At 42.3% G+C, this 27,706-nt stretch overlaps 1 protein-coding gene across 1 annotated transcript; it reads left to right on the top strand.

The window, feature by feature from the left end:
• The first annotated feature begins 159 nt into the window (after positions 1–159).
• On the top strand, positions 160–27,649 carry LOC106580813 (myelin protein zero-like protein 2). Its single transcript, XM_014162267.2, has 5 exons — positions 160–570; positions 22,589–22,758; positions 24,824–25,034; positions 25,393–25,561; positions 26,913–27,649. Exons 1-5 carry the CDS (start codon positions 516–518, stop codon positions 27,067–27,069), a joined length of 762 nt encoding a protein of 253 aa, XP_014017742.1. The 5' UTR covers positions 160–515; the 3' UTR covers positions 27,070–27,649.
• Positions 27,650–27,706: the final 57 nt, after the last annotated feature.

The raw sequence follows: 27,706 nt of genomic DNA, 5'->3' as shown, positions 1-27,706 counted from the left end.
GCCTCAGGTAGAGACTACAGCATCAACATGTAATTTTATGAAGCCTTAAAAAAGATTTCCACTGATGTGTTTTAAGTTCACTGTTAACATTTATGTTGGGGGCACCATCTTACTCTGGATATACATTTGCCACTGACAATTTTTTTTTTTAAAGTAATGGAACGGCAGTAAAATCTGAAAAGTTTGGTGGCTCAACAGGTTGGAAAATTGTCTTCCCCAACTTCAGCAAGTGAAAATTAGATAAGTATAGAGTGAAGGTTTGTTACTCCGCTCGAAAAAGGTGGGAGACCGTAAAAATGACGAGGGCAGGATCGAGTTGAGACGTGTCCCACATCGTCTGGCCGCCTGTCAGTGCGGGTAGGGTTGAGGTTTACAGTCAGTCTAAACTACAGGTCCAGAAGAGTTCAGCGAGTTTATAGCATCGAAGTGTCCAGTCCATTTTGATTTTATTCAGTGGGTTGGTGGGGACACCACAAGGGTCTAGGCAATTTGGTCGACTCCGGACACCTTTTCCAATGAGCGTAAAGCATTTTTATCTCCTCGTCCTCTTGTCCGGACTGGCAGCTTCAGGTGAGTGTGCGAAGTTGTTTTGATTTATGCTCTACACATTTTGAATTAATCCAAACAATGGAAACTAGTCCAAGATAATAGTCATTGTGGGTATTATTAATCTCTGTTTATAGTAGTTTAGCTCATATGGTTAGGTTCTTTCGTGTCAGTAATGTTCCTCCTCCATCCTTCACTCGACACATCATTAATATGCTATCGTGAGATGTTGGAGTAGCTGTTCTATGAGCACTAAAGTGGTGAAAACATTATGAATACCGGAAGAGTCTCCAACCTGATCCGTGTGTCCGACGTGCGTCAAAGGGAAGTGGGAATTTGGCAACATGCGTTGCTGCCATATAGGGTTGTTCGCTTGAGCGTTCCTACGTGATTATAAAATGCAACTTGGCTATAGCCCCTTAATGACTTTACATTATTTGTCGGTATTGAGGCAAAGACGCATTGTTTTGAAGCTTCATGCAACATAATTACTTTCCTGCTTTTGATCATGTGTATCCGTGCTTGCGTGCTAGCAAAGGGTTCCGAGATGTTGACCGCCGGATAGGAAGGTCCACCTGTTTCCCGTGAACAAGCCAAAGGATGTCGCTAGTGTATCATATGAGCTACTATCTTGGCACATACAAAGACCCTCAGTGGATATGTAATAAACAGCTGACACTGAAAATAGTTCAAATGTTAGGCTATTAAGTTAACATGTATACAACGGAGCATGCTGGACTAATTGAAGTTAATTGACACGTTTTTAGTTTCATGCACTGGTAGGCATCACTGATATTTCTCTGGAGAACAGTAGGCCTATTTAACCTTGGCTTCATCTCTGGAAGTGTCCAACTGTATGCTATAAATGGATTATATGCATAGGTGCAAGCAAAGCACAAACTGCTAAGGTTTACATTGACAGCATGTGCTGAGCAATAATTCCTTCATATTGACTAATTGTGCAAATAAAGATAGACAATATTTGTACTCTTCATGGGGCCCAGAAAAATTAAGACAGTAATATACATTATAATACAAATTTTAAACATTAAAACACATTTTACAACAGATTTCACAATACATTAAGTGTGTGCTCTCTGGCCACCACTCTACAACTACACACAGTCCAGGTGTACGTGTGTGTATTGTGTGTATGTTATATGTGTTTGTTGTTGGGTGTTTGTACCTGTGTGTGTGACTTTTCACAGTCCTCGCTGTCTTTTTATCTGTTTAAAACCTCTCTAGGGTACACTATTCAACAGCCAGTGACAAATCAGAGCGCCAAATTTAAAACCACAAAATGTTATAATTCAAAGTTCTCAAACATAGGACTATTTTACACCATTTGAAAGATAAGACTCTCGTTAATCTAACCACGTTGTCCGATTTCAAAAAGGCTTTACAGCGATAGCAAAACATTAGATTATGTCATGAGAGTACCCTGCCAAAAATAATCACACAGCCATTTTCAAAGCAAGCATATATGTCACAAAAAACAAAACCACAGCTAAATGCAGCACTAACCTTTGATGATCTTCATCAGATGACACTCCTAGGACATTATGTTATACAATACATGCATGTTTTGTTCAATCAAGTTCATATTTATATCAAAAACCAGCTTTTTACATTAGCATTTGATGTTCAGAACTAGCATACCCACCGAAAACTTCCGGTGTATTTACAAAATTACTCATGAATAACGTTCACAAAAAACATAACAATTATTTTAAGAATTATAGATACAGAACTCCTTTATGCAATCGCGGTGTCAGATTTTAAAAAGCACATTTTGCAATATTCTGAGTACATAGCCCGGCCATCACGGCTAGCTAATTTGACACCCACCAAACTCAGATTTACTATAAAAAAAAATTGATTACCTTTGTTGTTCTTCGTCAGAATGCACTCCCAGGACTTCTACTTCAACAACAAATGTTGTTTTGGTTCCAAATAATCCATAGTTATATTCAAATAGCTCCGTTTTGTTCGTGCGTTCAGGTCAGTATCCGAAGGGTGATGCGCGAGCGCATTTCGTGACAAAAAAAAGTCAAAATATTCCATTACCGTACTTCGAAGCATGTCAAACGCTGTTTAAAATAAATTTTTATGCGATTTTTCTCATAAAATAGCGATAATATTCCAACCGGGCGACGTTGTATTCATTCAAAGGCTGAAAGAAAAAAATGGAGAATTCTCATGAACGCGCATCTCCAGTGTCACTGTTCCGAGCCTGACCACTCACAAACAGAGCTCCTGTACTTAGCCCAGAGACTGCAGACACCCCATTACACTTTCTGGCGCCTTCTGAGAGCCAATGGAAGCCTTAGAAAATGTCACGTTACAGCAGAGATGCTGTATTTTCGATAGAGATGCCACAGAAGGAGAACAAATTGTCAGACAGGGCACTTCTTGTATGGAATCTTCTCAGGTTTTGGCCTGCCATATGAGTTCTGTTATACTCACAGACACCATTCAAACAGTTTTAGAAACGTTAGAGTGTTTTCTATCCAAATCTACTAATTATATGCATATTCTCGTTTCTGTGCAAGAGTAGTAACCAGTTTAAATCGGGTCCGTTTTTTATCCGGCCGTGCAAATACTGCCCCCTAGCCCCAACAGGTTAAACAGACAGCTCAGTGCATTCAACATGTCAATACTTCTTACAAAAACAAGTAGTGATGAGGTCAATCTATCCTATACTTTGAGCCATGAGAGATTGACATGCATATTGTTAATGTTAGCTCTACGTGTCCATTTAAGGGCCAGCCTGTTCTGGGCCAGTTGTAATTTTCCCAAGTCCCTCTTTGCGGCACTTGACCATATGACTGGGCAGTAGTCCAGCTGCGACAAAACTAGGGCCTGACGGACCTACCTTGTTGATATTGTTGTTGAGCAATTTACTGACAACAAACTGTTGACACTTTTGAGCATCACTCACTCAACTGTATAAACTCTCCCTCTTTCAAATGTTCACATTCATGTAGCATTTTTCAAATATATTGCATTTAGGGTAAGAATCAATCTCATGCCTGTCCTCTACAATATAGTAGCCTAGGCTGTAGCAGCACTATACAGTTGTGGCCAAAAGTTTTGAGAATGACACAAATATTAACTTCCACAAAGTTTGCTGCTTCAGTGTCTTTAGATATTTTTGTCAGATGTTACTATGGAATACTGAAGTATAATTACAAGCATTTCATAAGTGTCAAAGGATTTTATTGACAATTACATGAAGTTGATGCAAAGAGTCAATATTTGCAGTCTTGACCTTTCTTTTTGAAGACCTCTGCAATTGTCATGCTGTCAATTAACTTCTGAGCCACATCCTGACTGATGGCAGCCCATTCTTGCATAATCAATGCTTGGAGTTTGTCAGAATTTGTTGGTTTTTGTTTGTCCACCCACCTCTTGAGGATTGACCACAAGTTCTCAATGGGATTAAGGTCTGGGGAGTTTCCTGGCCATGGACCCAAAATATTGACGTTTTGTTCCCCGATCCACTTAGTTATCACTTTTGCCTTGTGGCAAGGTGCTCCATCATGCTGGAAAAGGCATTGTTCATCACCAAACTGTTCCTGGATGGTTGGGAGAAGTTGCTCTCGGAGGATGTGTTGGTATCATTCTTTATTCATGGCTGTGTTCTTAGGCAAAATTTTGAGTGAGCCCACTCCCTTGGCTGAGAAGCAACCCCACACATGAATGGTCTCAGGATGCTTTATTGTTGGCATGACACAGGACTGATGGTAGCGCTCACCATGTCTTCTCCGGACAAGCTTTTTTCCGGATGCCCCAAACAATCAGAATGGGGATTCATCAGTGAAAATGACTTTACCCCAGTCCTCAGCAGTCCGATCCCTGTACCTTTTGCAGAATATCAGTCTGTCCCTGATGTTTTTCCTGGAGAGAAGTAGCTTCTTTGCTGCCCTTCTTGACACCAGGTCATCCTCCAAAAGTCTTCGCCTCGCTGTGCATGCAGATGCACTCACACCTGCCTGCTGCCATTCCTGAGCAAGCTCTGTACTGGTGGTGCCCCGATCCCGCAACTGAATCAACTTTAGGAGACGGTCCTGGCACTTGCTGGACTTTCTTGGGTGCCCTGAAGCCTTCTTCACAACAATTGAATTGCTCTCCTTGAAGTTCTTGGATGATCCGATAAATAGTTGATTTAGGTGCAATCTTACTGGCAGCAATATCCTTGCCTGTGAAGCCCTTTTTGTGCAAAGTATGATGATGGCACGTATTTTCTTGCAGGTAACCATGGTTGACAGAGGAAGAACAATGATTCCAAGCACCACCCTCTTTTGAAACTTCCAGTCTGTTATTCGAACTCAATCAGCATGACAGAGTGATCTCCAGCCTTGTCCTCGTCAACCCTGACACCTGTGTCAGCTAGTCCTTTTGTGGCAGGGCTGAAATGCAGTGGAAATGTTTTTGGGGGATTCAGTTCATTTGCATGGCAAAGAGGGACTTTGCAATTAATTGCAATTCATCTATAGACCTATAGGCTCGCTCACAGGCAACCCTGTTCCTGGAGTGCCGCAGATATAACAGGATTTTGTCCTAACTAGACACCACACCTGACCAACTGAGCTAATTGATCAGTTCAGTGATTTCCTAAATTCAACACACCTGGTCTTCCAGGTCGGTTAAATCAAAAACATGAAGTGCCTGCGGCTCTCCAGGACCAGGGTTTCCTACCCCCTCTCTAGGCTCTTTTGGACTACTCTGGGCCTGAGAGAAATATTGTTTCGATATTGTAAATATCCCTGTTTCCCCTGTTTAGCTAAAACATGAACTGGACGCCGTCACAATGCTCTCTTAACCATTATGTGATATTCTGCCATTGGTGATAACTGTTCTTTCTTACCATGACTGGGTTAACCTTTCATAAGTATATACCTAGGTATCCTTTCCTATCAACCAGCCTTGTGTGCCTGTGACCATGAGAGCTCACAGGCACACAACCATGCATGTGTCAGCTTGTTTTGATATTCAGGTTTACCATCTTGACACACACACACACACACACACACACACGAGTTCAGAGCAATAGTGAATTGCCTGTGTTGGTTATCTAACCTCCAGATATTTGGTTGGCAGTTTGGCATAGTTGATAACATCTCATTAGCCATAATAGAGAAAGGTCACTTCTGTTCCACTACTGACCGCCTCTGGTATTAGTACATGGTCAATATCACTAAGGAAAGCTGTGTGTTTTTGACATGCTAAACAGTCAACACACCTTTTATGCAGAAAGTGAAGGGGCAGCCCAGGGGGACAGTCGATAGTCACTTGGTCTATCTCAAGTTCCACCCTATAAGCTAGCCTCATAAAGTCAAGGGATGGACCTGCTTTCCCGGGCTTTCAATGCAAAGCCACTCTTAAAACTCCTGATTTATTTTCATGAGAACGGTTTTGGCCCTAAGCTGAAACAATGGTTTGATTTCATATGTACTTCCCTGTGCATGACAAAGTTGTTGTGGGGACTGTTCTGTTGTTCTCCAAACGATTTGTCAAATAATGTAAGCAAATGGACTTCCAGTTAACTCTAGTGGGTTTCCTCAGGAAAAAGAAACCAGTTCCAGTAACTTCAGACGGCTCATCTGACGTCGTTAGAGCCAGCAGGAAATTAGTCAAGAACCAGCTAAATAGCCAAGTGATGAACATTGATGAAAGGCTTACATGTCAGAGCATGAGAGAATTGTCGCTGTGAGAGACTGCATGTATTATGTAAAATGTTTTATGGAGTCCCTGGGACAAACTTACATATTCAAAGGAGTTGATCCATTCAATTATCTGGTCCAAAGTCATCCTCCACCTCTAAGGCGCTATGGAACTAAACAAAATGGCTACCTGTAATTTAAATATGGTGTGTGGAAAAGTTCTTCCGCGCATTAGAGCGTAATTGGTGTGGGCGGTAGTGATTTTGTTGGGTTGGACCTAGACCCACTTAAAATAATGAATCCAAATCAACAATCTGTGGAGAACGTCTTGAGTCAGCGTTGAGGCCGAGGAGGGAGAGGAGGTTTGTCACGAACGTGATGAGAGACGGACCAAGGCGCAGCGTGATTAGAGTTCCACATCTTTCAATAAACAGTGAAACCTCTACAAAACAATAAACCAACAACTAAATGTGAAAGTAGTGGTACTACATGCACAAAACAATATCCCACAACCCAGGTGGGCACAATGGAGAACTTAAGTATGATCCCCAATTAGAGACAACGAACATCAGCTGCCTCTAATTGGGAACCATACCAAGAGCACCAACATAGAAATGAAAAGACTAGAACACCCCCTAGTCACGCACTGACCTACAACACCATAGAGAACTAAGGGCTTTCTATGGTCAGGGCGTGACAAGGTTTGATGGATTAAATGTTTATCCTTTCTTATTGTAAACAGACTTCTCCTGGCCAATACTACAAGATTAATTGTAGTCTGTCAGTTCACCCCTAAATTCGTAAATAAAGGGGGAGAGGGGGAAGTTGAGAGAGAGAGAGAGAGAGAGAGAGAGAGAAGGGGGTGGAAAAGGAGTGGGACTCCCTCTAGGGCTGTTGTGGTGACCGTATTACCGTCATGACTCATGACCGCAATGAAATTCCATGTGACCGTTGAGTCACGGTAATCTCCTTTTATGCACTCTGGACATGCTTTGGTAGTACCCAACTCACTAACTACCATCAGGTCCTAATGGCCTGATACTCAGGACTCTATTGTCCCTTTAACCACTCTGACATCAATGCAAATGCCATGGAAAATCACATCACACACTTATCATCAAAACAGTAGGACTATCCTACTTTTAAAACTCACCTCACTGTGATGATCAATTTGAAGAAAGAAGATCAACAGCAGGTTGAGACAGTGCAAAACATGGTGGTCATGGATGTTGTTTCAAAGCCTAACAAAGAAACGGACAGCGCTTTTTAAGGTGGTGATTAATTCAAAACACCCATATGCATATTAGAGCTTATTCTTGTGTAAACCCGGGAAAAAAACGGAATTAAAATGATGGTTATGTCGTTATACAAACATAGCCTACCGCATATTACGCATGTCAGTAGAACATAAAACTGATTTAAGATGTCTTTGGTACATAATTAGTCTAGCCTTTGAGTGTGGACTGTATTATTATGCATACTGGATGGACTGGTTACCTTATGCTACAGTACGCTCCAAAATGTCTATCCATGAGTCTGGGAGAGAACTATAGCCCTGGGTGATGTTGATGGTTCATTGATTGTGCAGGGCGGTTTACAGTTAGCCTACAATTATAGTGAATTGTATTGTATTTGATTTTGAATAGCCTAGTAATAGGGCATTTTTAAAATATTTTCATAATTCATTGAGTGACATATTACCTTTAGCTATATAGAATATCTCAAACCATGTTTCCATCTCCTCCTCTCTCTCCTTTATTCCTTTCTCGAGCACGCTGACGGGCTGTCAACAGTTTAGTGAAATATGTTTTGCTGCGAAAACATGTTACTATCGATGTTCCCAAACAGATTTGACTTTCTTTCCAAATTAGGCACTGGGTCGTTGCAGGAACAAGGTTGGAGAGTCAATGGCATACAGAGTTTGGGCGGAATATCACCTGTCGGGCAGCAAGATCATGCTCCTCAAACAGTGGTTGATGAATGGAGTAAATAAGTGTTCTTATATTTATTTCTCAGCTGCTCATATTAAGCACATGATCCTCTATAAAACCGAAGTATCCTACAAAACGGACTGGAGGGAAAGCGTGCGGCCTCCATTCGCTATTCAAGTGCATACATCTGACATGTGTTTTTGCCCGTGCCCCTTTTGCTGCACATTTCATAATGGGCCATTCTAAATCGAAAGGCAAGATTCAATTGAGAATAGTCTGATTGATGAAAATATGATGACTTGATGAGAGAACAGCTGTGCAGTCTGGAGCAAGGAACAAAGCGCATACGTATTTTTGCTACTTTCTCAAATCATCAATAGCCTGTAGTCGCGTCATGCATCCCATATATGTTTTGATTTCTAGGACATTCTAAGGTTTGTATCATTCACAACTAAGGTTGCCAAATAACTATAAATCTACCACTTAGGACCTGTTTCAAATGGTCACTTTTACGCTCAACATAGCCACTTCATATGCGCACTCGCTCTGTAATGGGAAAAATATCCTTTCTATTTTATTCAGCTAAGTTAATTTATATTGTTCTTAGTATAAAGTCATATAAAATAAAATAATGGCACGGGACTTATAAGCATATCTTGTCTGCTAAATGAACAAGCCTACAGAGCCTATGGCATGGAGCATAGCCAGATAACTAACACACAGTAGGCCAACTCATACTCTGTTCTTCTGAAATACATGTTCTTCATATCATCATGTTTTTTTTTAGACCTGCCTAAAATAAAGAATGGATTTATTGTGATGGTGTCTATTAAATTGATGGCTGGCAAAATGGCATGACCGCCACAGCCCTATGCGGGAGGGATTGAGGGAGAGAGACAGAGCGACAGGGAGGGAGAGAGTGATAGTGATAGTGTGTAGCCTACTGTGCATATTTGTCGATGTCCAAGTGGGAGCTATCCCACCATATATTTTGCACGGCACCACTGGAACACTCAACACCCCTGGCCCTGCCCCTCTCTCTGTAGCCCTGGCCTGTGAATACAGGTTGATACCTGAACTCAGCTCTACTCTCCCAATATGAAAGAGCTCTTGTAAATGTAACCTGGGCTTGTGAAATCTCTGACCACAAAGGAGAGAAGAGTGTCTTTGTAGTCTTTTTAGGCTTTGTGTTGTTGTGTGTCGGAGACCCGGCCCAAGTGTTTCTTCCTCCAAACCTGTAAGAGAGTCAGGTTTCCTCCCGACGGACTAGGAGTCTGGTCATGACGGGGGAAGAAAAAGCAACTCAGACACGATCTTGGAAATAATGTAAAGAACACAATTTCCTGAGTTCGAGGGGAGAGCCCTGCCGATTGGTTGATTTGCCTTACATTGTTTTTCCAGATCCAATGTAAATCCCACCGTTTATGAAAGAGGCAACCATTCCTTGTATACACATTACGTAAAAACAACTCGTTAGATTTGCACAAGTGCAAGTCCTCAACTGGCAGCTTCATTCAATAGTACCCGCAAAACACCAGTCTCAATGTCAACAGTGAAGAGGCGACTCCGGGATACCGGCCTTCTAGGCAGAGTTCCTCTGTCCAGTGTCTGTGTTCTTTTGCCCATCTTAATCTTTTCTTTTTATTGGCCAGTCTGAGATATGGCTTTTTCTTTGCAACTCTGCCTAGAAGGCCAGCATCCTGGAGTCGCCTCTTCACTGTTGACGTTGAGACTGATGTTTTGTGGGTACAATTTAATGAAGCTGCCAGTTGAGGACTTGTAAGGCGTCTGTTTCTCAAACTAGACACTCTAATGTTCTTGTCCTCTTGCTCAGTTGTGCACCGGGGACTAAACATCAGCAACACAGGTAACTTCCACAAAGCTGTGAACGATCTGAGAGACAAGGCAGGAAGGGCCTATGCCATCAAAAGGAACATAAAATTCAACATACCAATTAGGATCTGGCTAAAAATACGTGAATCAGTTATAGAACCCATTGCCCTTTATGGTTGTGAGGTCTGGAATTCCGATCACCAACCAAGAATTCACAAAATGTGACAAACACCAAATTGAGACTGCATGCAGAATTCTGCAAAAATATCCTCCGTGTACAACGAAAAACACCTAATAATGCATGCAGAGCAGAATTAGGCCGATACCCGCTAATTATCAAAATCCAGAAAAGAGACGTTAAATTCTACAACCACCTAAAAGGAAGCGATTCCCAAACCTTCCATAACAAAGCCATCACCAATAGACATATGAGCCTGGAGAAGAGTCCCCTAAGCAAGCTGGTCCTGGGGCTCTGTTCACAAACACATACAGACCCCACAGAGCCCCAGGACAGCAACACATTAGACCCAACCAAATCATGAGAAAACAAAAAGATAATTACTTGACACATTGGAAAGAATTAACAAAAAACTGAGCAGAATGCTAGAATGCTATTTGGCAGAATTCCTGACCACTGTGACTGACCCTAACTTAAGGAAAGCTTTGACTATGTACAGACTCAGTGAGCATAGCCTTGCTATTGAGAAAGGCTGCCGTAGGCAGGCCTGGTTCTCAAGAGAAGACAGGCTATGTGCATACTGCCCACAAAATGAGGTGGAAACTGAGCTGTGCTTCCTAACCTCCTGCCAAATGTATGACCATATTAGAGACACATATTTCTCTCAGATTACATAGACCCACAAAGAATTAGAAAACAAACCCAATTTTGATAAAATCCCATATCTATTGGGTGAAATACCACAATGTGCCATCACAGCAGCAAGATTTGTGACCTGTTGCCACAAGAAAAGGGCAACCAGTGAAGAACAAGCACCAATGTAAATACAACCCATATTTATGTTTATTTATTTTCCCTTTTGTTCTTTAACTATTTGCACATAATGACATTTGAAATGTCTTTATTCTTTTGGAACTTTTGTGAGTGTAATGTTTACTGTTAATTTTTTTAATAGTTTATTTCACTTTTGTTTATGATCTATTTCATTTGCTTTGGCAATATAAACATACGTTTCCCATGCCAATGAACAAATCCATACGTTTTCTGACCGGTAAAACGAGAAGGGTTTAATTACAGACCGCTTCTTGATATCAGGTTACACCCTATGATGCTCGCCATTGGTCCGTGGCCATTTAGTTCGCGTCGGGGACAATAGTTGTTGACAACTGTAGCATTGTAGCTAAGTCTAACCCTAACTCTTTTCCTAACCTTAACCTCATTCTCCTAACCTGCCTAACTTGCCACGCTAATTATTCTAACCTGCTATGGAAGCAAATCATCTGTGTCGAGAAACCATCAGAACTGACCAATGGCAGGCACCAATGGGCATTTCCTGATATCAAGGAACGACCACATCAAGAAACGCCCTGACCCTGAGACTGCCTACCGTTCTGGACCTTTGCACCCTCTCTGGATTACTGACCTCTGCCTGACTTGACCTGTCGTTTGCCTGCCCCTGTACTGTAAATAAACGTTTGTTTCTTTGACACTGTCTGCATCTGGGTCATACCTGAAACCTGATAATTATAGGTTATTTGAAGGCAATTAAATAATATTCTCAGAAAATGTTTCAATAAGACTTAGTTTGGGTTAACTGTTTTGAACTTCAAGCACAGATAGGATAATGGAAATGAATTTGCTTAGGCATTAATCATGCAAAAACGTATTTTTATTGTGGCATGGCATCAGTGAGATTTGACCCTATGTTCTCGATCCATGGAATTAGTCCACTGCGCCACCAGGATGGAACTAGCATATCATGTTTTTTAATTTCATACAAAGCTCTTCATTTTAGTATTTTCTAACAGACTGAATTTCAATGGAAACAAGTACTTAAGATCAGGTGTGGCTAATTGTTCGGAGAACGTTAAGAAAACTTTCCAGGAAAACCACAAAACATTAACAATGTTCAAAGAATGCTGTTTAAAAACATACACATTCTGCTCTCAGCGTCAACAAAACTCTATCCTCTATCTTAAGTATATTCAGGTGTGTTGGCCACACCCACGAGTCCACAACTTTGTAGAAAAAAAGAGTAGAAAAAAATATTTAAAAAAATATGTTTTTGTCATTTAGCAGACACTCTTATCCAGAGCAATTAGGGTTAAGTGCCTTGCTCAAGGGCACACCAACATATTTTTCACCTAGTCAACCTTTGGCCCAACACTCTTAATCACTAGGCTACTTGCCGCACTTCATGGCATGCTAGCTCCATCCTGGTGGCCCAGTGGACTGTTTCATGGATACAGAACAGGTTTGAAACTCACGGCTGCCTTGCCACCATAAAAAAAGAAATGCGTTTGCACGATTAATGCTTAAGGAAATTAATTTCCTTGTTTCCTATCTGTGCTTGGCATTAAACAGTAACACAAACTAAGCTAGCAGTGTGTTCTCAGAACAGTTTTTTTGTTGTAATTGTAACTGTCACTAATTCCTCATTAAATAACATATAATAACATATATGGATATGCTATTAAAGTAATTGGTACACACTTTACAATATTTTTTTTACCTCTATTAAAACCCACATTAGATTCAGAAATCCTGAGAAGTAATTGTTCATCAGTAACACTGGCATCAAAAAGCTACTGCATTAGCAGAAGTATTCATCTCCGAATTAAATCAAGGCCAATTATTTCATGCCGGAGAAATAAGTGCTATTTATGCTTCTAATAAATGAAAGGAAAACGATTAAACATTTTTACACAAATTCAAATGATGTACCGCTCATAGTGTGATCTTTTAAAATGATTACCTAACATACTTGAGTTTGGATGAACCTACTGTAAATAAGTACCATGTGAGAACCAATTTAATCCACCTCCCCTCCCCTTCCGCTCTCCAACACCCCCCCATCCTTTCTACTCCAGTTTCCTGGTGGAAGATAAATGTATTGGGGAAGGAGGGTGATGCCTGACTCACAACAAAGCCAGTGTGGAGTCTGTCTGCTGTGGACAGACAGACTGTTTGGCCCAGGTCTGAGCCTCCTCCTCGTCCTCGTTCTGCCAGCCACGGTCATTAACAGGGACTGATAGAGGCCTAGCTAGCCAGCTCAGCTCTTCTAAATAGAGGCATTTTTCTCATCCCTGAGAATTTTGCCCTGTTTCTCAAAGCAGGCCCAATTATTATTATGTTATTTTACCTTTATTTAACAAGGCAAGTCCGTTAAGAACAAATTCTTATTTTCAATGACTGTCTTGTTCAGGGGCAGAACAACATATTTTTGTGACAGCCTAGGAACTGCCTAGGAACTGTCTTGCTCAGGGGCAGAACAACATATTTTTATGACAGCCTAGGAACTGCCTAGGAACTGTCTTGTTCAGGGGCAGAACAACATATTTTTGTGACAGCCTAGGAACTGCCTAGGAACTGTCTTGTTCAGGGGCAGAACAACATATTTTTGTGACAGCCTAGGAACTGCCTAGGAACTGTCTTGTTCAGGGGCAGAACAACATATTTTTGTGACAGCCTAGGAACTGCCTAGGAACTGTCTTGTTCAGGGGCAGAACAACATATTTTTGTGACAGCCTAGGAACTGCCTAGGAACTGTCTTGTTCAGGGGCAGAACAACATATTTTTGTGACAGCCTAGGAACTGCCTAGGAACTGTCTTGTTCAGGGGCAGAACAACATATTTTTGTGACAGCCTAGGAACTGCCTAGGAACTGTCTTGTTCAGGGGCAGAACAACATATTTTTGTGACAGCCTAGGAACTGCCTAGGAACTGTCTTGTTCAGGGGCAGAACATCATATTTTTACCTTGTCAGCTCGGGGATTCAACTTGCAACCTTTCGGTTAGAAGTCCAACGCTCTAACCACTAGGCTACCTGCCGCCCCAATCAGTCTGCCTCTACCAAACCCCCCCGCCCCCCACCCCAAAGACAAAACAGCCACGCCAACTAAAACATCCCCCCCCCCAATGATTTTGGGCAATTTAAAACACATTAGGGCCAGGGGGAACTTCTCTGGTGGGGGTGAAGAGAGAGGGTCCTCTCTGTCTAATGTACAGTGGGGCTGGTTACTAGTAATGTGGCCTACAGAAAGCCCTCTGCGCTGCTGATAAGGATGAGATGGGTTCCTGGGTTCCTGGGGAGCCGAGCCCAGCAGCTGTTTTCCTAGTTACATGAGTAAACGCATTAGATAAACAAGCATCCAGTCTATATGGACCCATATGCCTATATCCATTTCAAAAGCCCTCTCAGTGCGGGAGGGATGCATGCATTTTGAGGAGAGATCAGAGTGATTAGTATTATGACTGTATTTGGTTGCCTGCCATATACAGTAGTTATCCAGTTAAAGTGAAGATCACATGTAGCTGGTTCAAGTGCATGTGTTTGCCCCAAAAGGACCTTATAGACCCTGGGTCATATTCATTAGCACCAAACAGAAGAAAACAAATTGAAGCGGGAAGGTGACTGACTACCTGTACTTGTTCAATTTTGTTTTCTGTTGCAAAACGTTTTGCTACGGTGTGCCCTAATGAATACAACCATGTACTTCCGATCATATCTTCCCAGAGGTTTAAAGGTCTAGGTCATGTTCTGCTTGGTCATTGGGTTGGACAACACCCCTGTTGCCTACCCTGTTAAAAAGGGGTATTGCCACACATGCACTGAAACATACACAGTTGATCTTGACGTTTTGATTTTTGTTGACCTTGATGTCTTTTGTTTTTGCATTGTTGTTTTCTGTTGTTGTTTTACTTAGTTTTTCTTTTTTTGGTTGGTTGCTGTTGGTTGTTGTTGGTTGTTGGGGGACGGTGGCCTGAGGGGAGGATCTTGGATGGTTGGTGGCCTGGCGGTTGGGAGTTCGGGCCGGGGGCCGATACGTCGCTTTTTCGATTCCCCGTCTTGACTTGATGGGAGATCTGTCGACGTGCCCTTGGGTGGGGCGCTTGACCCTGGTTGCTACTGTGAGTCGCTCTGGACGGGAGACGGTTAGATGACTGAATGTAATGTAAATGTTGAGTGGCTTCACTGCAGGTAGAGTGTTTTAATATAAAAAATATCTATATATAAAAGAAAAAGGTAATCCATCCACCTGACAGGTGTGGCATATCAAGAAGCTGATTAAACAGTATGATCGTTACACAGCTGCAGCTTGTGCTGGGGACAATAAAAGGCCAGTCTAAAATGTGCAGTTTTGTCACACAACACAATGCCACAAATGTCTCAAGTTTTTAGGGAGCGTGCAATTTGCATGCTGACTGCAGGAATGTCCACCAGAGCTGTTGCCTAATATACTGCTCAAAAAAATAAAGGGAACACTTAAACAACTCATCCTAGATCTGAATGAAAGAAATAATCTTATTAAATACATTTTTCTTTACATAGTTGAATGTGCTGACAACAAAATCACACAAAAATAATCAATGGAAATCCAATTTATCAACCCATGGAGGTCTGGATTTGGAGTCACACTCAAAATTAAAGTGGAAAACCACACTATAGGCTGATCCAACTTTGATGTAATGTCCTTAAAACAAGTCAAAATGAGGCTCAGTAGTGTGTGTGGCCTCCATGTGCCTGTATGACCTCCCTACAATGCCTGGGCATGCTCCTGATGAGGTGGTGGATGGTCTCCTGAGGGATCTCCTCCCAGACCTGGACTAAAGCATCCGCCAACTCCTGGACAGTCTGTGGTGCAACGTGGCGTTGGTGGATGGAGCGAGACATGATGTCCCAGATGTGCTCAATTGGATTCAGGTCTGGGGAACGGGCGGGCCAGTCCATAGCATCAATGCCTTCCTCTTGCAGGAACTGCTGACACACTCCAGCCACATGAGGTCTAGCATTGTCTTGCATTAGGAGGAACCCAGGGCCAACCGCACCAGCATATGGTCTCACAAGAGGTCTGAGGATCTCATCTCGGTACCTAATGGCAGTCAGGCTACCTCTGGCGAGCACATGGAGGGCTGTGCGGCCCCCCAAAGAAATGCCACCCCACACCATGACTGACCCACCGCCAAACCGGTCATGCTGGAAGATGTTGCAGGCAGCAGAACGTTCTCCACGGCGTCTCTAGACTCTGTCACGTCTGTCACGTGCTCAGTGTGAACCTGCTTTCATCTGTGAAGAGCACAGGGCGCCAGTGGCGAATTTGACAATCTTGGTGTTCTCTGGCAAATGCCAAATGTCCTGCACGGTGTTGGGCTGTAAGCACAACCCCCACCTGTGGACGTCGGGCACTCATACCACCCTCATGGAGTCTGTTTCTGACCGTTTGAGCAGACACATGCACATTTGTGGCCTGCTGGAGGCCATTTTGCAGGGCTCTGGCAGTGCTTCTCCTGCTCCTCCTTGCACAAAGGCGGAGGTAGCGGTCCTGCTGCTGGGTTGTTGCCCTCCTACGGCCTCCTCCATGTCTCCTGATGTACTGGCCTGTCTCCTGGTAGCGCCTCCATGCTCTGGACACTACGCTGATAGACACAGCAAACCTTCTTGCCACAGTTCGCATTGATGTGCCATCCCGGATGAGCTGCACTACCTGAGCCACTTGTGTGGGTTGTAGACTCCGTCTCATGCTACCACTAGAGTGAAAGCACCGCCAGCATTCAAAAGTGACCAAAACATCAGCCAGCAAGCATAGGAACTGAGAAGTGGTCTGTGGTCTCCACCTGCATAACCACTCCTTTATTGTGGGTGTCTTGCTAATTGCCTATAATTTCCACCTGTTGTCTATTCAATTTGCACAACAGCATGTGAAATGTATTGTCAATCAGTGTTGCTTCCTAAGTGGACAGTTTGATTTCACAGAAGTGTGATTGACTTGGAGTTACATTGTGTTGTTTAAGTGTTCCCTTTATTTTTTTGAGCAGTGTATTTTAATGATAATGATACCATAAGTCGCCTCCAACGTCGTTTAAGAGAGTTTGGCAGTTCATCCAACCGGCCTCACAACCGCAGACCATGTGTATGGCGTCGTGTGGGCGAGTGGTTTGCTGATGTCAACGTTGTGAACAGAGTGCCACATGGTGGTGATGGGGTTATGGAATGGGTACTCATACTGTTAACTATGGACAACAAACACAATTGTATTTTATGATGACAATTTGAATGCAGAAAACTACCGTTATGAGATTTTGAGGCCCATTTTGAGGCCCATTGTGAGTCCCATTGTGAGGCCCATTGTGAGGCCCATTGTGAGGTCCTTGTTTTTAAGGTATCTGTGACCAACAGATGCGTATCTGTATTCCCAGTCATGTGACATCCACAGATTAGAGCCTAATTAGTTTATTTAAATTCACTGATTTCCTCGTATGAACTGTAACTCAGTAAAATCTTTTAAATTGTTGCATGTTGCATTTATATTTTTTGTTCAGTATAAATGGGTAAACATACACTCTTAGAAAAAAAGGTGCAATCTAGAACCTAAAAGGGTTCTTTGGCTGTCCCCATAGGAGAACCCTTTGAGAACCCTTTTTGGTTCCAGGTAGAACCCTTTAGGGGTCCATGTAAAACACTTTCCACAGGGGGTTCTACATGGCTCCTAAAGGGTTCTACCTGGAACACACACTCACTCAGAACACAAAGCAAACAGGGCAATCTTAACTCGGACGACACCTGGACAGAATAAGCAGGGCTTCTGATTTAATTGGGGACAAGATTGTTTGGTACAGTTTTTTTCATTCGCTTTGTTGCTATTTTCACAAGTATGTGGTGAATTTTCAAAACTCTTAGTACAAAACTCCAAATTGGTAACACTTGTAACGCAGCCAGTCTTATATTCAAAACCTTTTATTTTGCATTAATTTTGTTTGGAGACATCTTTCACCACGCAACCATTGATCCAAAATATATATTTACCGATATAATTACAACATAGGTGTCCTGTAATAAAATTCAACTAATTAAATGAATGGAAAAAACATCATGTTTGACAGGTACTAGTTTGCAGCAAGCCTGTCTTGAGCATATGACCATTGGTTCTCATCTACATTGTAGTAAATGTCCAGGGCCGTATTACCAAACAAGCCTGACATAGTGTCTGGATTGATGTCATTGGATGGCTCATCCATGGCCTGATGGAGGGTGGCACGCTCATGTCTTATTTGGCTCAGTTAGTAAGAGCATGGCACTAGCAACAACAGAGTTGTGGGTTCGATTCACACTGGGGTCACATACAAAAGTGTGTGGACTGTTGTCACTTTGGATAAAAGTGAAAATGGCATATACATGTAGTATTGTATTAGGGTACTGCGTTTTCCAATGCAATTTTAGTAAAGCAGTATGAACCCCCCCCCCCCATAAAAAAGACCCCAGCAACTTAATTTTGGATATATATTTACTGTAATGGGTATACCTTTTGTTACATGCAGTTATAGCTGTGCACATAACCCTAATACCTCTTCATGGACTACGATTGAACATATTATTCTTTTAGGATGTGAACAGCTATGGTCACATTTAATTAAATAGTTATTTTAACAATGCTGGTTATGCATCTTGCTAACATTCATCCAAGGACACCTTGACTTGCATTACACACCCTCACTGCAGAAACACTTGTCATGAAATCATGTAACATTTACAGTGCATTCGGAAAGTATTCAGACCTCTTTACTTTTTCCACACTTTGTTACATTTCAACTGTATTCTAAAATGGATGAAACTGTTTTTTTTCATCATCAATCTACACACAATACCACATAATGACAAAGCAAAAGCAGGTTTTTAGAAATGGTTGTAAATGTATTAAAACAAAAACATTTAAATATCACATTTACATAAGTGTTCAGAGCCTTTACTCTGTACTTTGTTGAAGCACCTTTGGCAGTGATTACAGCCTTGAGTCTTCTTGTGTATGACGCTACAAGCTTGGCACACCTGTATTTGGGGAGTTTCTCCCACTCTTCTCTGTCAATTTGAATGGGGAGCGTTGCTGCACAGCTATTTTCAGGTCTTTCCAGAGATGTTCGATCGGGTTCAAGTCCGGGCTCTGGCTGGGCCACTCAAGGACATTCAGAGACCCAAAGCCACTCCTGTGTTGTCTTGGCTGTGTGCTTAGGGTGGAAGTCCTGTTGGAAGGTGAACCTTCGCTCCAGTCTGAGGTCCTGAGCCCTCTGGAGCAGGTCCTGAGCCCTCTGAGCCCTCTTCATCAAGGATCTCTCTGTACCTACTCCATTCATCTTTCCCTCGATCCTGAATAGTCTCCCAGTCCCTGCCACTGAAAAACATCCCCACAGCATGATGCTGCCAGCAGCATGCTTCACCGTAGGGATGATGCCAGGTTTCCTCCAGATGTGATGCTTGGCATTCAGGCCAATCTTGGTTTCATCAGACCAGAGAATCTTGTTTCTTTTGATCTGAGAGTCCTTTAGGTGCCTTTTTGCAAACTCCAAGTGGGCTGTCATGTGCCTTTTATTGAGGAGTGGCTTCCGTTGGCCACTCTACCATAAAGGCGTGATTAGTGGAGTGCTGCAGAGATGGTTGTCCTTCTGGAAGGTTTTACCATCTCCACAGAGGAACTCTGGAGCTCTGTCAGATTGACCATTGGGTTATTGGTCACCTCCCTGACCAAGGCCCCTTTCCCCCTGACTACTCAGTTTGGCTGGGGGGCCAACTCTAGGAAGAGTTGTGGTGGTTCCAAACTTCTTCCATTTGAGAATGATAGAGGCCACTGTGTTCTTGGTGACTTTCAAAGCTGCAGAAATGTTTTGGTACCCTTCCCCAGATCTGTGCCTCGACACAATGCTGTGTCGGAGCTCTACGGACAATTCCTTCGACCTCATAGCTTGGTTTTTGCTCTGACATGCACTGTTAACTATGGGACCTTATATAGACAGATGTGTGCCTTTCCAAATCATGTCCAATCAATTGCATTTACCACAGGTGGATTCCAATCAAGTTGTAGAAACATCTCAAGGATGGTCAATGGAAACAGGATGCACCTGAGCTCAATTTCGAGTCTCATAGCAAAGAGTCTGAATGCTCATGTAAATAATAAGGTTTTTGTGGTTTTTTATTTGTAATACATTTGCAAAAATTTCTAAAACCCTGTTTTCGCTTTGTCATTATGGGGTATTGTGTGTAGATCCATTTAATCCATTTTAGAATAAGGCTGTAACGTAACAAAATGGGGAAAAAGGGAAGGGGTTTGAATACTTTCCAAATGCACTGTAAGTAAGAGAAAAGGATTCCTTTCAATGTGCCCTGCTACAAGCAGGAAACAAGAAATGTGACATCTGTTTGATAGTTCACACATTCGTCATTCAGGGTTACTATCTTGTGATCTTTTTTGGCAAACCACATGGGAACATTCTAGTCTTTTAAGGACAACTAATCAAAAGGTCAACAACTAATCTTTAAGGCAGAACAGGTTTAAGCAAAGTATAGTGCCATTGTTTCAGGAAGGCGTACCCATGGCGATAGGAGGGACAGGAGGCAGGCTAATGGCAATGGCAGGGCATTCACCTGAACTGCCCTACAAAGGCAAAGAGCAGTCTTATTCACCTTATTTAGGCTGCTGTAACAAAGGGGTTTAATCATTATTTACTCCAGAAATTTCATTTTTTATTAATTTCAATAAAGTTCTACAAACAAAATTCCACTTTGACATTATGGGATATTGTGTGTAGATCAGTGACACACCTTTCCTGCAGTCAAATGACCTAGTGCCATCATGGGTGGAATGTTACTAATATTTTTCATAATTTCATAATTAGTAGACAAATATTTTTTTATAACACTGAAAATCTGGTGTTTCTATGTCAAACAGTTTTGTTATAATTCAGTCTTCTGTGATGTGTATAAAGTGTAATATTGTGACGCATACTCAAAATGTAATACATTTCGACTCTATATCTGACATGGTACAGGTGTCTTATTTTTTATAAGCCCATAACCATGTATATGAGGTGTATACTTTTGTTTTGAAGTAGATTTGTTTAAGACTACCAAGAAACACTGTGGGGCCCCTGATTTAACCCATTCTCCCTCAATGTCAGTAAGATAAAGGAGCTGATCGTGGACTACAGGAAACAGAGGTTCGAGCACACCCTCATTCACATTGACTGGGCTGTAGTGGAGCGGGTCCACATGACTAAGGATCTATCATGGTCCAAACAGACCAACACAGTTGTGAAGAAGGCACGACGATGCTTCTTCCCCCTCAGGAGGCTGAAAAGATCTGGCATGGACCCTAAACAGCTTCTACCCCAAGCCATAAGACTTATATTTAAAACTGCTAAATAGCTAATTAAATTGCTACCCAGACTACCTGCATTGACCCTTTTTTGCACTAACTCTCTTGCACTGACTCTATGCACACGCACTGGACACTATCCACAAACTCACACATACTTACAGTACACTGACACCCCAACACACACACACACACACACACACACACACACACACACACACACACACACACACACACACACACACACACACACACACACACACACACACACACACACACACACACACACACACACACACACACGCACGCACATGCATACTGACGCCACACCCATACACACACTAACACACACACACACACACATTTTCACACTGCTACTGTCTATTATCAATCCTGTTAACTAGTCACTTTACCCCTGGCTAAATTGCTACCTCAATTACCTCCTACCCCTACACATCGACGCGTTCTGCTACTCCCTGTATAGAGACATATTATTTTAGACTCCCTAAAATGTATAGCCATGTTATTTTTACTCATTATTTTTATTACAACACCTGTTGTCTATGAAGCATGTGACAAATACAATTTGATTTGATTAAGTGATACTAAAATGTATTTTAACAACTGAGAATACAATCATGTCAAAAGTAATGTGAATTTTGCATTTTGAAAAGTAATTGCTTCATATGAACACGTATTGCAATGTGAACCGTATTTCTAGATGATACACGGATTAAGTTTGGTGGGAAAGTATGATTGATTTTGTGTGTTGTACTTAGTCAATTAAAAATGTGCTTATAGTTTTGAAACAACTGCCTTTTTGATTATCTTTTTTTTTTGTACTAAGAGTTGTGAAAATGTATCACATACTTGTGAAAATTGCACTAAAGCGATTTAAAACCAATATAATATCAGAGAAAAACAGAAATAATCAGCTGAGCACTGATGTAACGTTGTTTGTCGTGAAACAGGAACTGAGGAGCGATTAAGAATGTCTCTTCCTGGGAGTGTGTGTGTGTGTGTGTGTGTGTGTGTGTGTGTGTGTGTGTGTGTGTGTGTGTGTGTGTGGACCACACTGCAGACTCCATTCTGTGGGTGTCACTCAATCCATTATCTGGAGCAGGGAAAATGCAGCCAATTTTTTTCATTTTCCAGCATTTTCTCTGTAATGTGTTTCTGTGAGGGTTTGTTTGTACACAAACATCGATAACATACAGTATTGATGTTGTATGTATGTTTAGCAGAGTTTCTGTTGCATAACTACTGTGCTGTGCTGTGATCCTGTGGCTTCAGGCTTGTTACCGGTCAGTGGGCTGAGGGTGGAAACGTCGGGGGAGGTGGAGGCAGTGAACGGTACAGATGTGTGGCTGAAATGTACCTTCCAGAGCAGCTCGCCCATCACCCCAGCAACGCTCACGGTCTCATGGAGCTTCCGACCCATCGGACCTGGCCGTGAGGAGTCAGTGAGTCACCCTGGCTAATTGTGGAACCCTCTGGGCATCCTACATCCTGAGATGTAGTTCAGAGACAGTGTGTGTGTGTGTGTGTGTTTGTTTATAGTCTGTATTCTGTCGTTTTTCAAGGACCTCTGAGTCAACCATCAACCTTGTCAGCGTCATTTTGAAATCTGTCTGAACAGTTTAGAAAAATTACAGTGGGGGAAAAAAGTATTTGATCCCCTGCTGATTTTGTACGTTTGCCCACTGACAAAGAAATGATCAGTCAATAATTTTAATAGTAGGTTTATTTGAACAGTGAGAGACAGAATAACAACAAAAAAATCCAGAAAAACGCATGTCAAAAATGTTATAAAATGATTTGCATTTTAATGAGGGAAATAAGTATTTGATCCCTCTGCAAAACATGACTTAGTACTTGGTGGCAAAACCCTTGTTGGCAATCACAGAGGTCAGACGTTTCTTGTAGTTGGCCACCAGGTTTGCACACATCTCACGAGGGATTTTGTCCCACTCCTCTTTGCAGATCTTCTCCAAGTCATTAAGGTTTCGAGGCTGACGTTTGGCAACTCGAACCTTCAGCTCCCTCCACAGATTTTCTATGGGATTAAAGTCTGGAGACTGGCTAGGCCACTCCATGACCTTAATGTGCTTCTTCTTGAGCCACTCCTTTGTTGCCTTGGCTGTGTGTTTTGGGTCATTGTCATGCTGGAATACCCATCCACGACCCATTTTCAATGCCCTGGCTGAGGGAAGGAGGTTCTCACCCAAGATTTGATGGTACATGGCCCCGTCCATCGTCCCTTTGATGCGGTGAAGTTGTCCTGTCCCCTTAGCAGAAAAACACCCCCAAAGCATAATGTTTCCACCTCCATGTTTGACGGTGGAGATGGTGTTCTTGGGGTCATAGGCAGCATTCCTCCTCCTCCAAACACGGCGAGTTGAGTTGATGTCAACGAGCTCCATTTTGGTCTCATCTGACCACATTTTTACATTTTTTTTTTTTTTTACATTTTAGTCATTTAGCAGACGCTCTTATCCAGAGCGACTTACAGTAGTGAATACATACATTTAATTTCATGCATTTTTTTTTGTTTGTAGTACTGGCCCCCCGTGGGAATCAAACCCACAACCCTGGCGTTGCACACACCATGCTCTACCAACTGTCCTCTGAGTCATTCAGATGTTCAGTGGCAAATGTCAGACGGGCATGTATATGTATTCTTGAGCAGGGGACCTTGCGGGCGCTGCAGGATTTCAGTCCTTCACGGCGTAGTGTGTTACCAATTGTTTTCTTGGTGACTATGGTCCCAGCTGCCTTGAGATCATTGACAAGATCCTCCCGTGTAGTTCTGGGCTGATTCCTCACCGTTCTCATGATCATTGCAACTCCACGAGGTGAGATCTTGCATGGAGCCCCAGGCCGAGGGAGATTGACAGTTCTTTTGTGTTTCTTCCATTTGCGAATAATCGCACCAAATGTTGTCACCTTCTCACCAAGCTGCTTGGCGATGGTCTTGTAGCCCATTCCAGCCTTGTGTAGGTCTACAATCTTGTCCCTGACATCCTTGGAGAGCTCTTTGGTCTTGGCCATGGTGGAGAGTTTGGAATCTGATTGATTGATTGCTTCTGTGGACAGGTGTATTTTTTACAGGTAACAAGCTGCGGTTAGGAGCACTCCCTTTAAGAGTGTGCTCCTAATCTCAGCTCGTTACCTGTATAAAAGACACCTGGGAGCCAGAAATCTTTCTGATTGAGAGGGGGTCAAATACTTAAAATGCAAATCAATTTATAACATTTCTGACATGTGTTTTTCTGGATTTTTTTGTTGTTATTCTGTCTCTCACTGTTCAGATAAACCTACTATTAAAATTATTGACTGGTCATTTCTTTGTAAGTGGGCAAACGTACAAAATCAGCAGGGGATCAAATACTTTTTTCCCTCACTGTACCTTGTTTCGGAAAGGCTATTGTTGGAGAAACTCAATCAGAGGTGTCAATTAGATGCAATTAACTACCCTCTAATGAGGTGCAATGTGATCTCATTAAGCATTGTGCCAATCTATGTCAGGTGTTCTATTACCATGAGAGGCCTTACCCTCCCCCAGACGGGCGTTTCCATAAGCGGGCGACATGGGCAGGTGACATCATGGGGCGGGACGCCTCCATCGTGGTACGTAAGGTCAAGTTCACTTACAATGGGACGTTCAGCTGCCAGGTGAAGAACCCTCCAGACGTCCATGGCACCGCAGGGGAGGTGAAACTAACCGTGGTCACCACAGGTTAGTGTCTGTCTACTGTGAAGCGTTCAAGGGTGCTGGGTTAAAATATACTGTAGACATGTCTGCTGTCCAATCTTTGGCCTCAGGCTGTGAAAACCTCCCAGCAATCTTTACAAAACCAATCTGGCATATTTGTAATTTATTACATCCAGCAGCTCCTTTCTCACAGCAACAAGAGGTACTAGCCGACATTGCTACTGTAGTGGGATACTATGTATACTGTTGATGCAAATCCTAACACATCCCATAAAGTCATCATCATGTACCTCCCCTGGGAACCAGCCATCTAGTCCTGTTTGAATAGATAAAGTGACAGTTACCTCTTTGTCTATTTCATTTACCCCTCTTCTCTTTAAAGCATCCTTCTCTGAGATTATCATGCTGGCTGCAGCCATCGGGGGCGCCATCGTGCTGATGGTCATCCTCCTCGTCATCATCATGTCAATAAGACGATGTCGTGAGAAGAGACAGGAGGAAGAGGGGGCGGAGGATCTACCTCGCAGACAGAGAAAGGACCCTACCGTGTGGTAAGACAGAGAGAAGGAGCAAGAGAGAGTGGGATCTCTCCACCCGGTCTCCTCACTCTGGCTGGGCTGTGCGGTGCTCACCTCTGGGACTGTGCTCAGTCAAATGCTCTGTCTGTGTGGACACTCTCCTCTGAACCTAGCTTTGGAACCAAACACCTGGACCTATAATTGGGCAGATGTTTTTACAAAGAGCAGACTTAAATGCTAAAAGTGCCTTAGAATACTACTGTAGATGATCCATCTGCTGGATCCTGTATCTTACTGCCATGCACCTTTCTGGAAAGACAGTATGCCTGCATTCATATTTTCCTGTATTTCCTGTATAGTGTTTCTATTGTGATTTACTACTAACCAGTTTCAAACTCTAACATCTGCCCAATCAATTTCCAATCGCATGCACTTAGTAAGCCAATGCACATGGTTGTATAGGTACCAGCAGTCTCTCTCTCATCTGGTTCAATTCCTTTCAACCACAAGTCCAAAACAAGATGTCTTTACATTTCCGTCTCAGTTTACTGCTGATCAATGATATCATTTTTTTTTTGTTCTGAAGTGATTTTGTATTTCTAAGCAGATGTTGTTTTTTTTATCCGTGAAAATGTTCAACTACTGCAGAAATACTAAAAAAAATGTCAATATTCACTGCAAGACCCAAGGCATTTGTTTAAAACAGACATTTATAAAATATCACACTCAACATAAAGTTGGTTATACAAAATCATTATGTTCAAATGCTTAAAAATGTCAAAGAATTGACTATTTCACTATGACTGTCACCGTATTGCAGTTTTTTTTACCTTTAGATGGTTGACACCCGATGTCTCTGTTTTAGACAGTGCATTTATGATCAGTTGAACACATTCTATTTGATTTGGTGTCTATGGGATACACAATATATCAGTAGGATTCTATATCTATGGTTTATGGGTGAAGGCACTACTTTGCCTCTTATTCTGTTGGGTTTTCTGATCTCTGCGCATTGGGTGCTTCTTTAGGGTTACATTTAACAATGTCATGTGTAACCACATATGCAAAAGAAATTGCCCTTCGAATCTCACCAACAAAAGCCAACTCTATAACTTGGCGATGGAAGGATTTTTTTTTTTTTTCAAACAACAAAATCCAGACCAATTGATTAATCCTGAGCAAACATGGTGTTCCAAGATGGCTTCGCTTGAAAAGTTGTTCTTTTCCCCTCACCTAAAAGGCAAATTCCTGCTCAACCTTTCCCGTCTTTGGCCTCTGACCTCTGCGGCTTACACATGTGTGTATGTTTGTGTTTGTTTGTGTGCCACTGCTCCTGTGTGTGTGTGTGTGTGTGTGTGTGTGTGTGTGTGTGTGTGTGTCTTAGCCACCCTGCAAGGGCCAAACACCTGTATATGGACGATGACGTGCTAGAGATTGACAGCTCGGACGGTATGATCTCTGAGGCCAGCACCAAGGACCCCAGTTCCTCTGAGGAAGACGACAGGAGCTCTGACTACGGCGGAGGCAATGACTCTGACTGAGATGGGGACAGTGAATGTTGGCTTTATTTTAGGGGTTATCTCTATGTGCTTGTGGTAAATTTTAATCCACAGTTATTTTTTTTAAACTATTGATCCTCTGTGGCTAAATTATGCTCTGTGGTGTATTTTGAAAAATTGAGAGTGGGCTCCTGTGGTTGGATAAAATGTATTCAGTATATATACACTACCGTTGAAAAGTTTGGGGTCACTTAGAAATGTCCTTGTTTTCGAAAGAAAAGCACATTTTTTGTTCATTAAAATAACATCAAATTGATCAGAAATACAATGTAGACATTGTTAATGTTGTAAAGGGCTATTGTAGCTGGAAACGGTAGATTTTCCAATGACACGTGCCTGTAATCCAACCCACAAATGCTGATGCTCCAGATACTCAACTAGTCTAAAGAAGGCCTGTTTTATTGCTTCTTTAATCAGAACAACAGTTTTCAGCTGTGCTAACATAATTGCAAAAGGGTTTTCTAATGATCAATTAGCCTTCTAAAATGATAAACTTGGATTAGCTAACACAACGTGCCATTGGAACACAGGAGTGATGGTTGCTGATAATGGGCCTCTGTACGCCTATGTAGATATTCCATAAAAAATCTGCCATTTCGAGCTACAATAGTCATTTACA

This window comes from Salmo salar, chromosome ssa20 (assembly GCF_905237065.1).
Source record: "Salmo salar chromosome ssa20, Ssal_v3.1, whole genome shotgun sequence".
NCBI lineage: Eukaryota > Metazoa > Chordata > Actinopteri > Salmoniformes > Salmonidae > Salmo > Salmo salar.
This window is presented reverse-complemented; position numbering and strand designations above follow the sequence as displayed.

Excerpts from the sequence above, each read along its gene's own strand:
- LOC106580813 (XM_014162267.2), top strand. The coding sequence starts at position 516 with ATGAGCGTAAAGCATTTTTATCTCCTCGTCCTCTTGTCCGGACTGGCA. Across the intron at positions 22,759-24,823 it reads GACCTGGCCGTGAGGAGTCA|GTGTTCTATTACCATGAGAG; the intron begins GTGAGTCACCCT and ends AATCTATGTCAG. Across the intron at positions 25,035-25,392 it reads ACTAACCGTGGTCACCACAG|CATCCTTCTCTGAGATTATC; the intron begins GTTAGTGTCTGT and ends TTCTCTTTAAAG.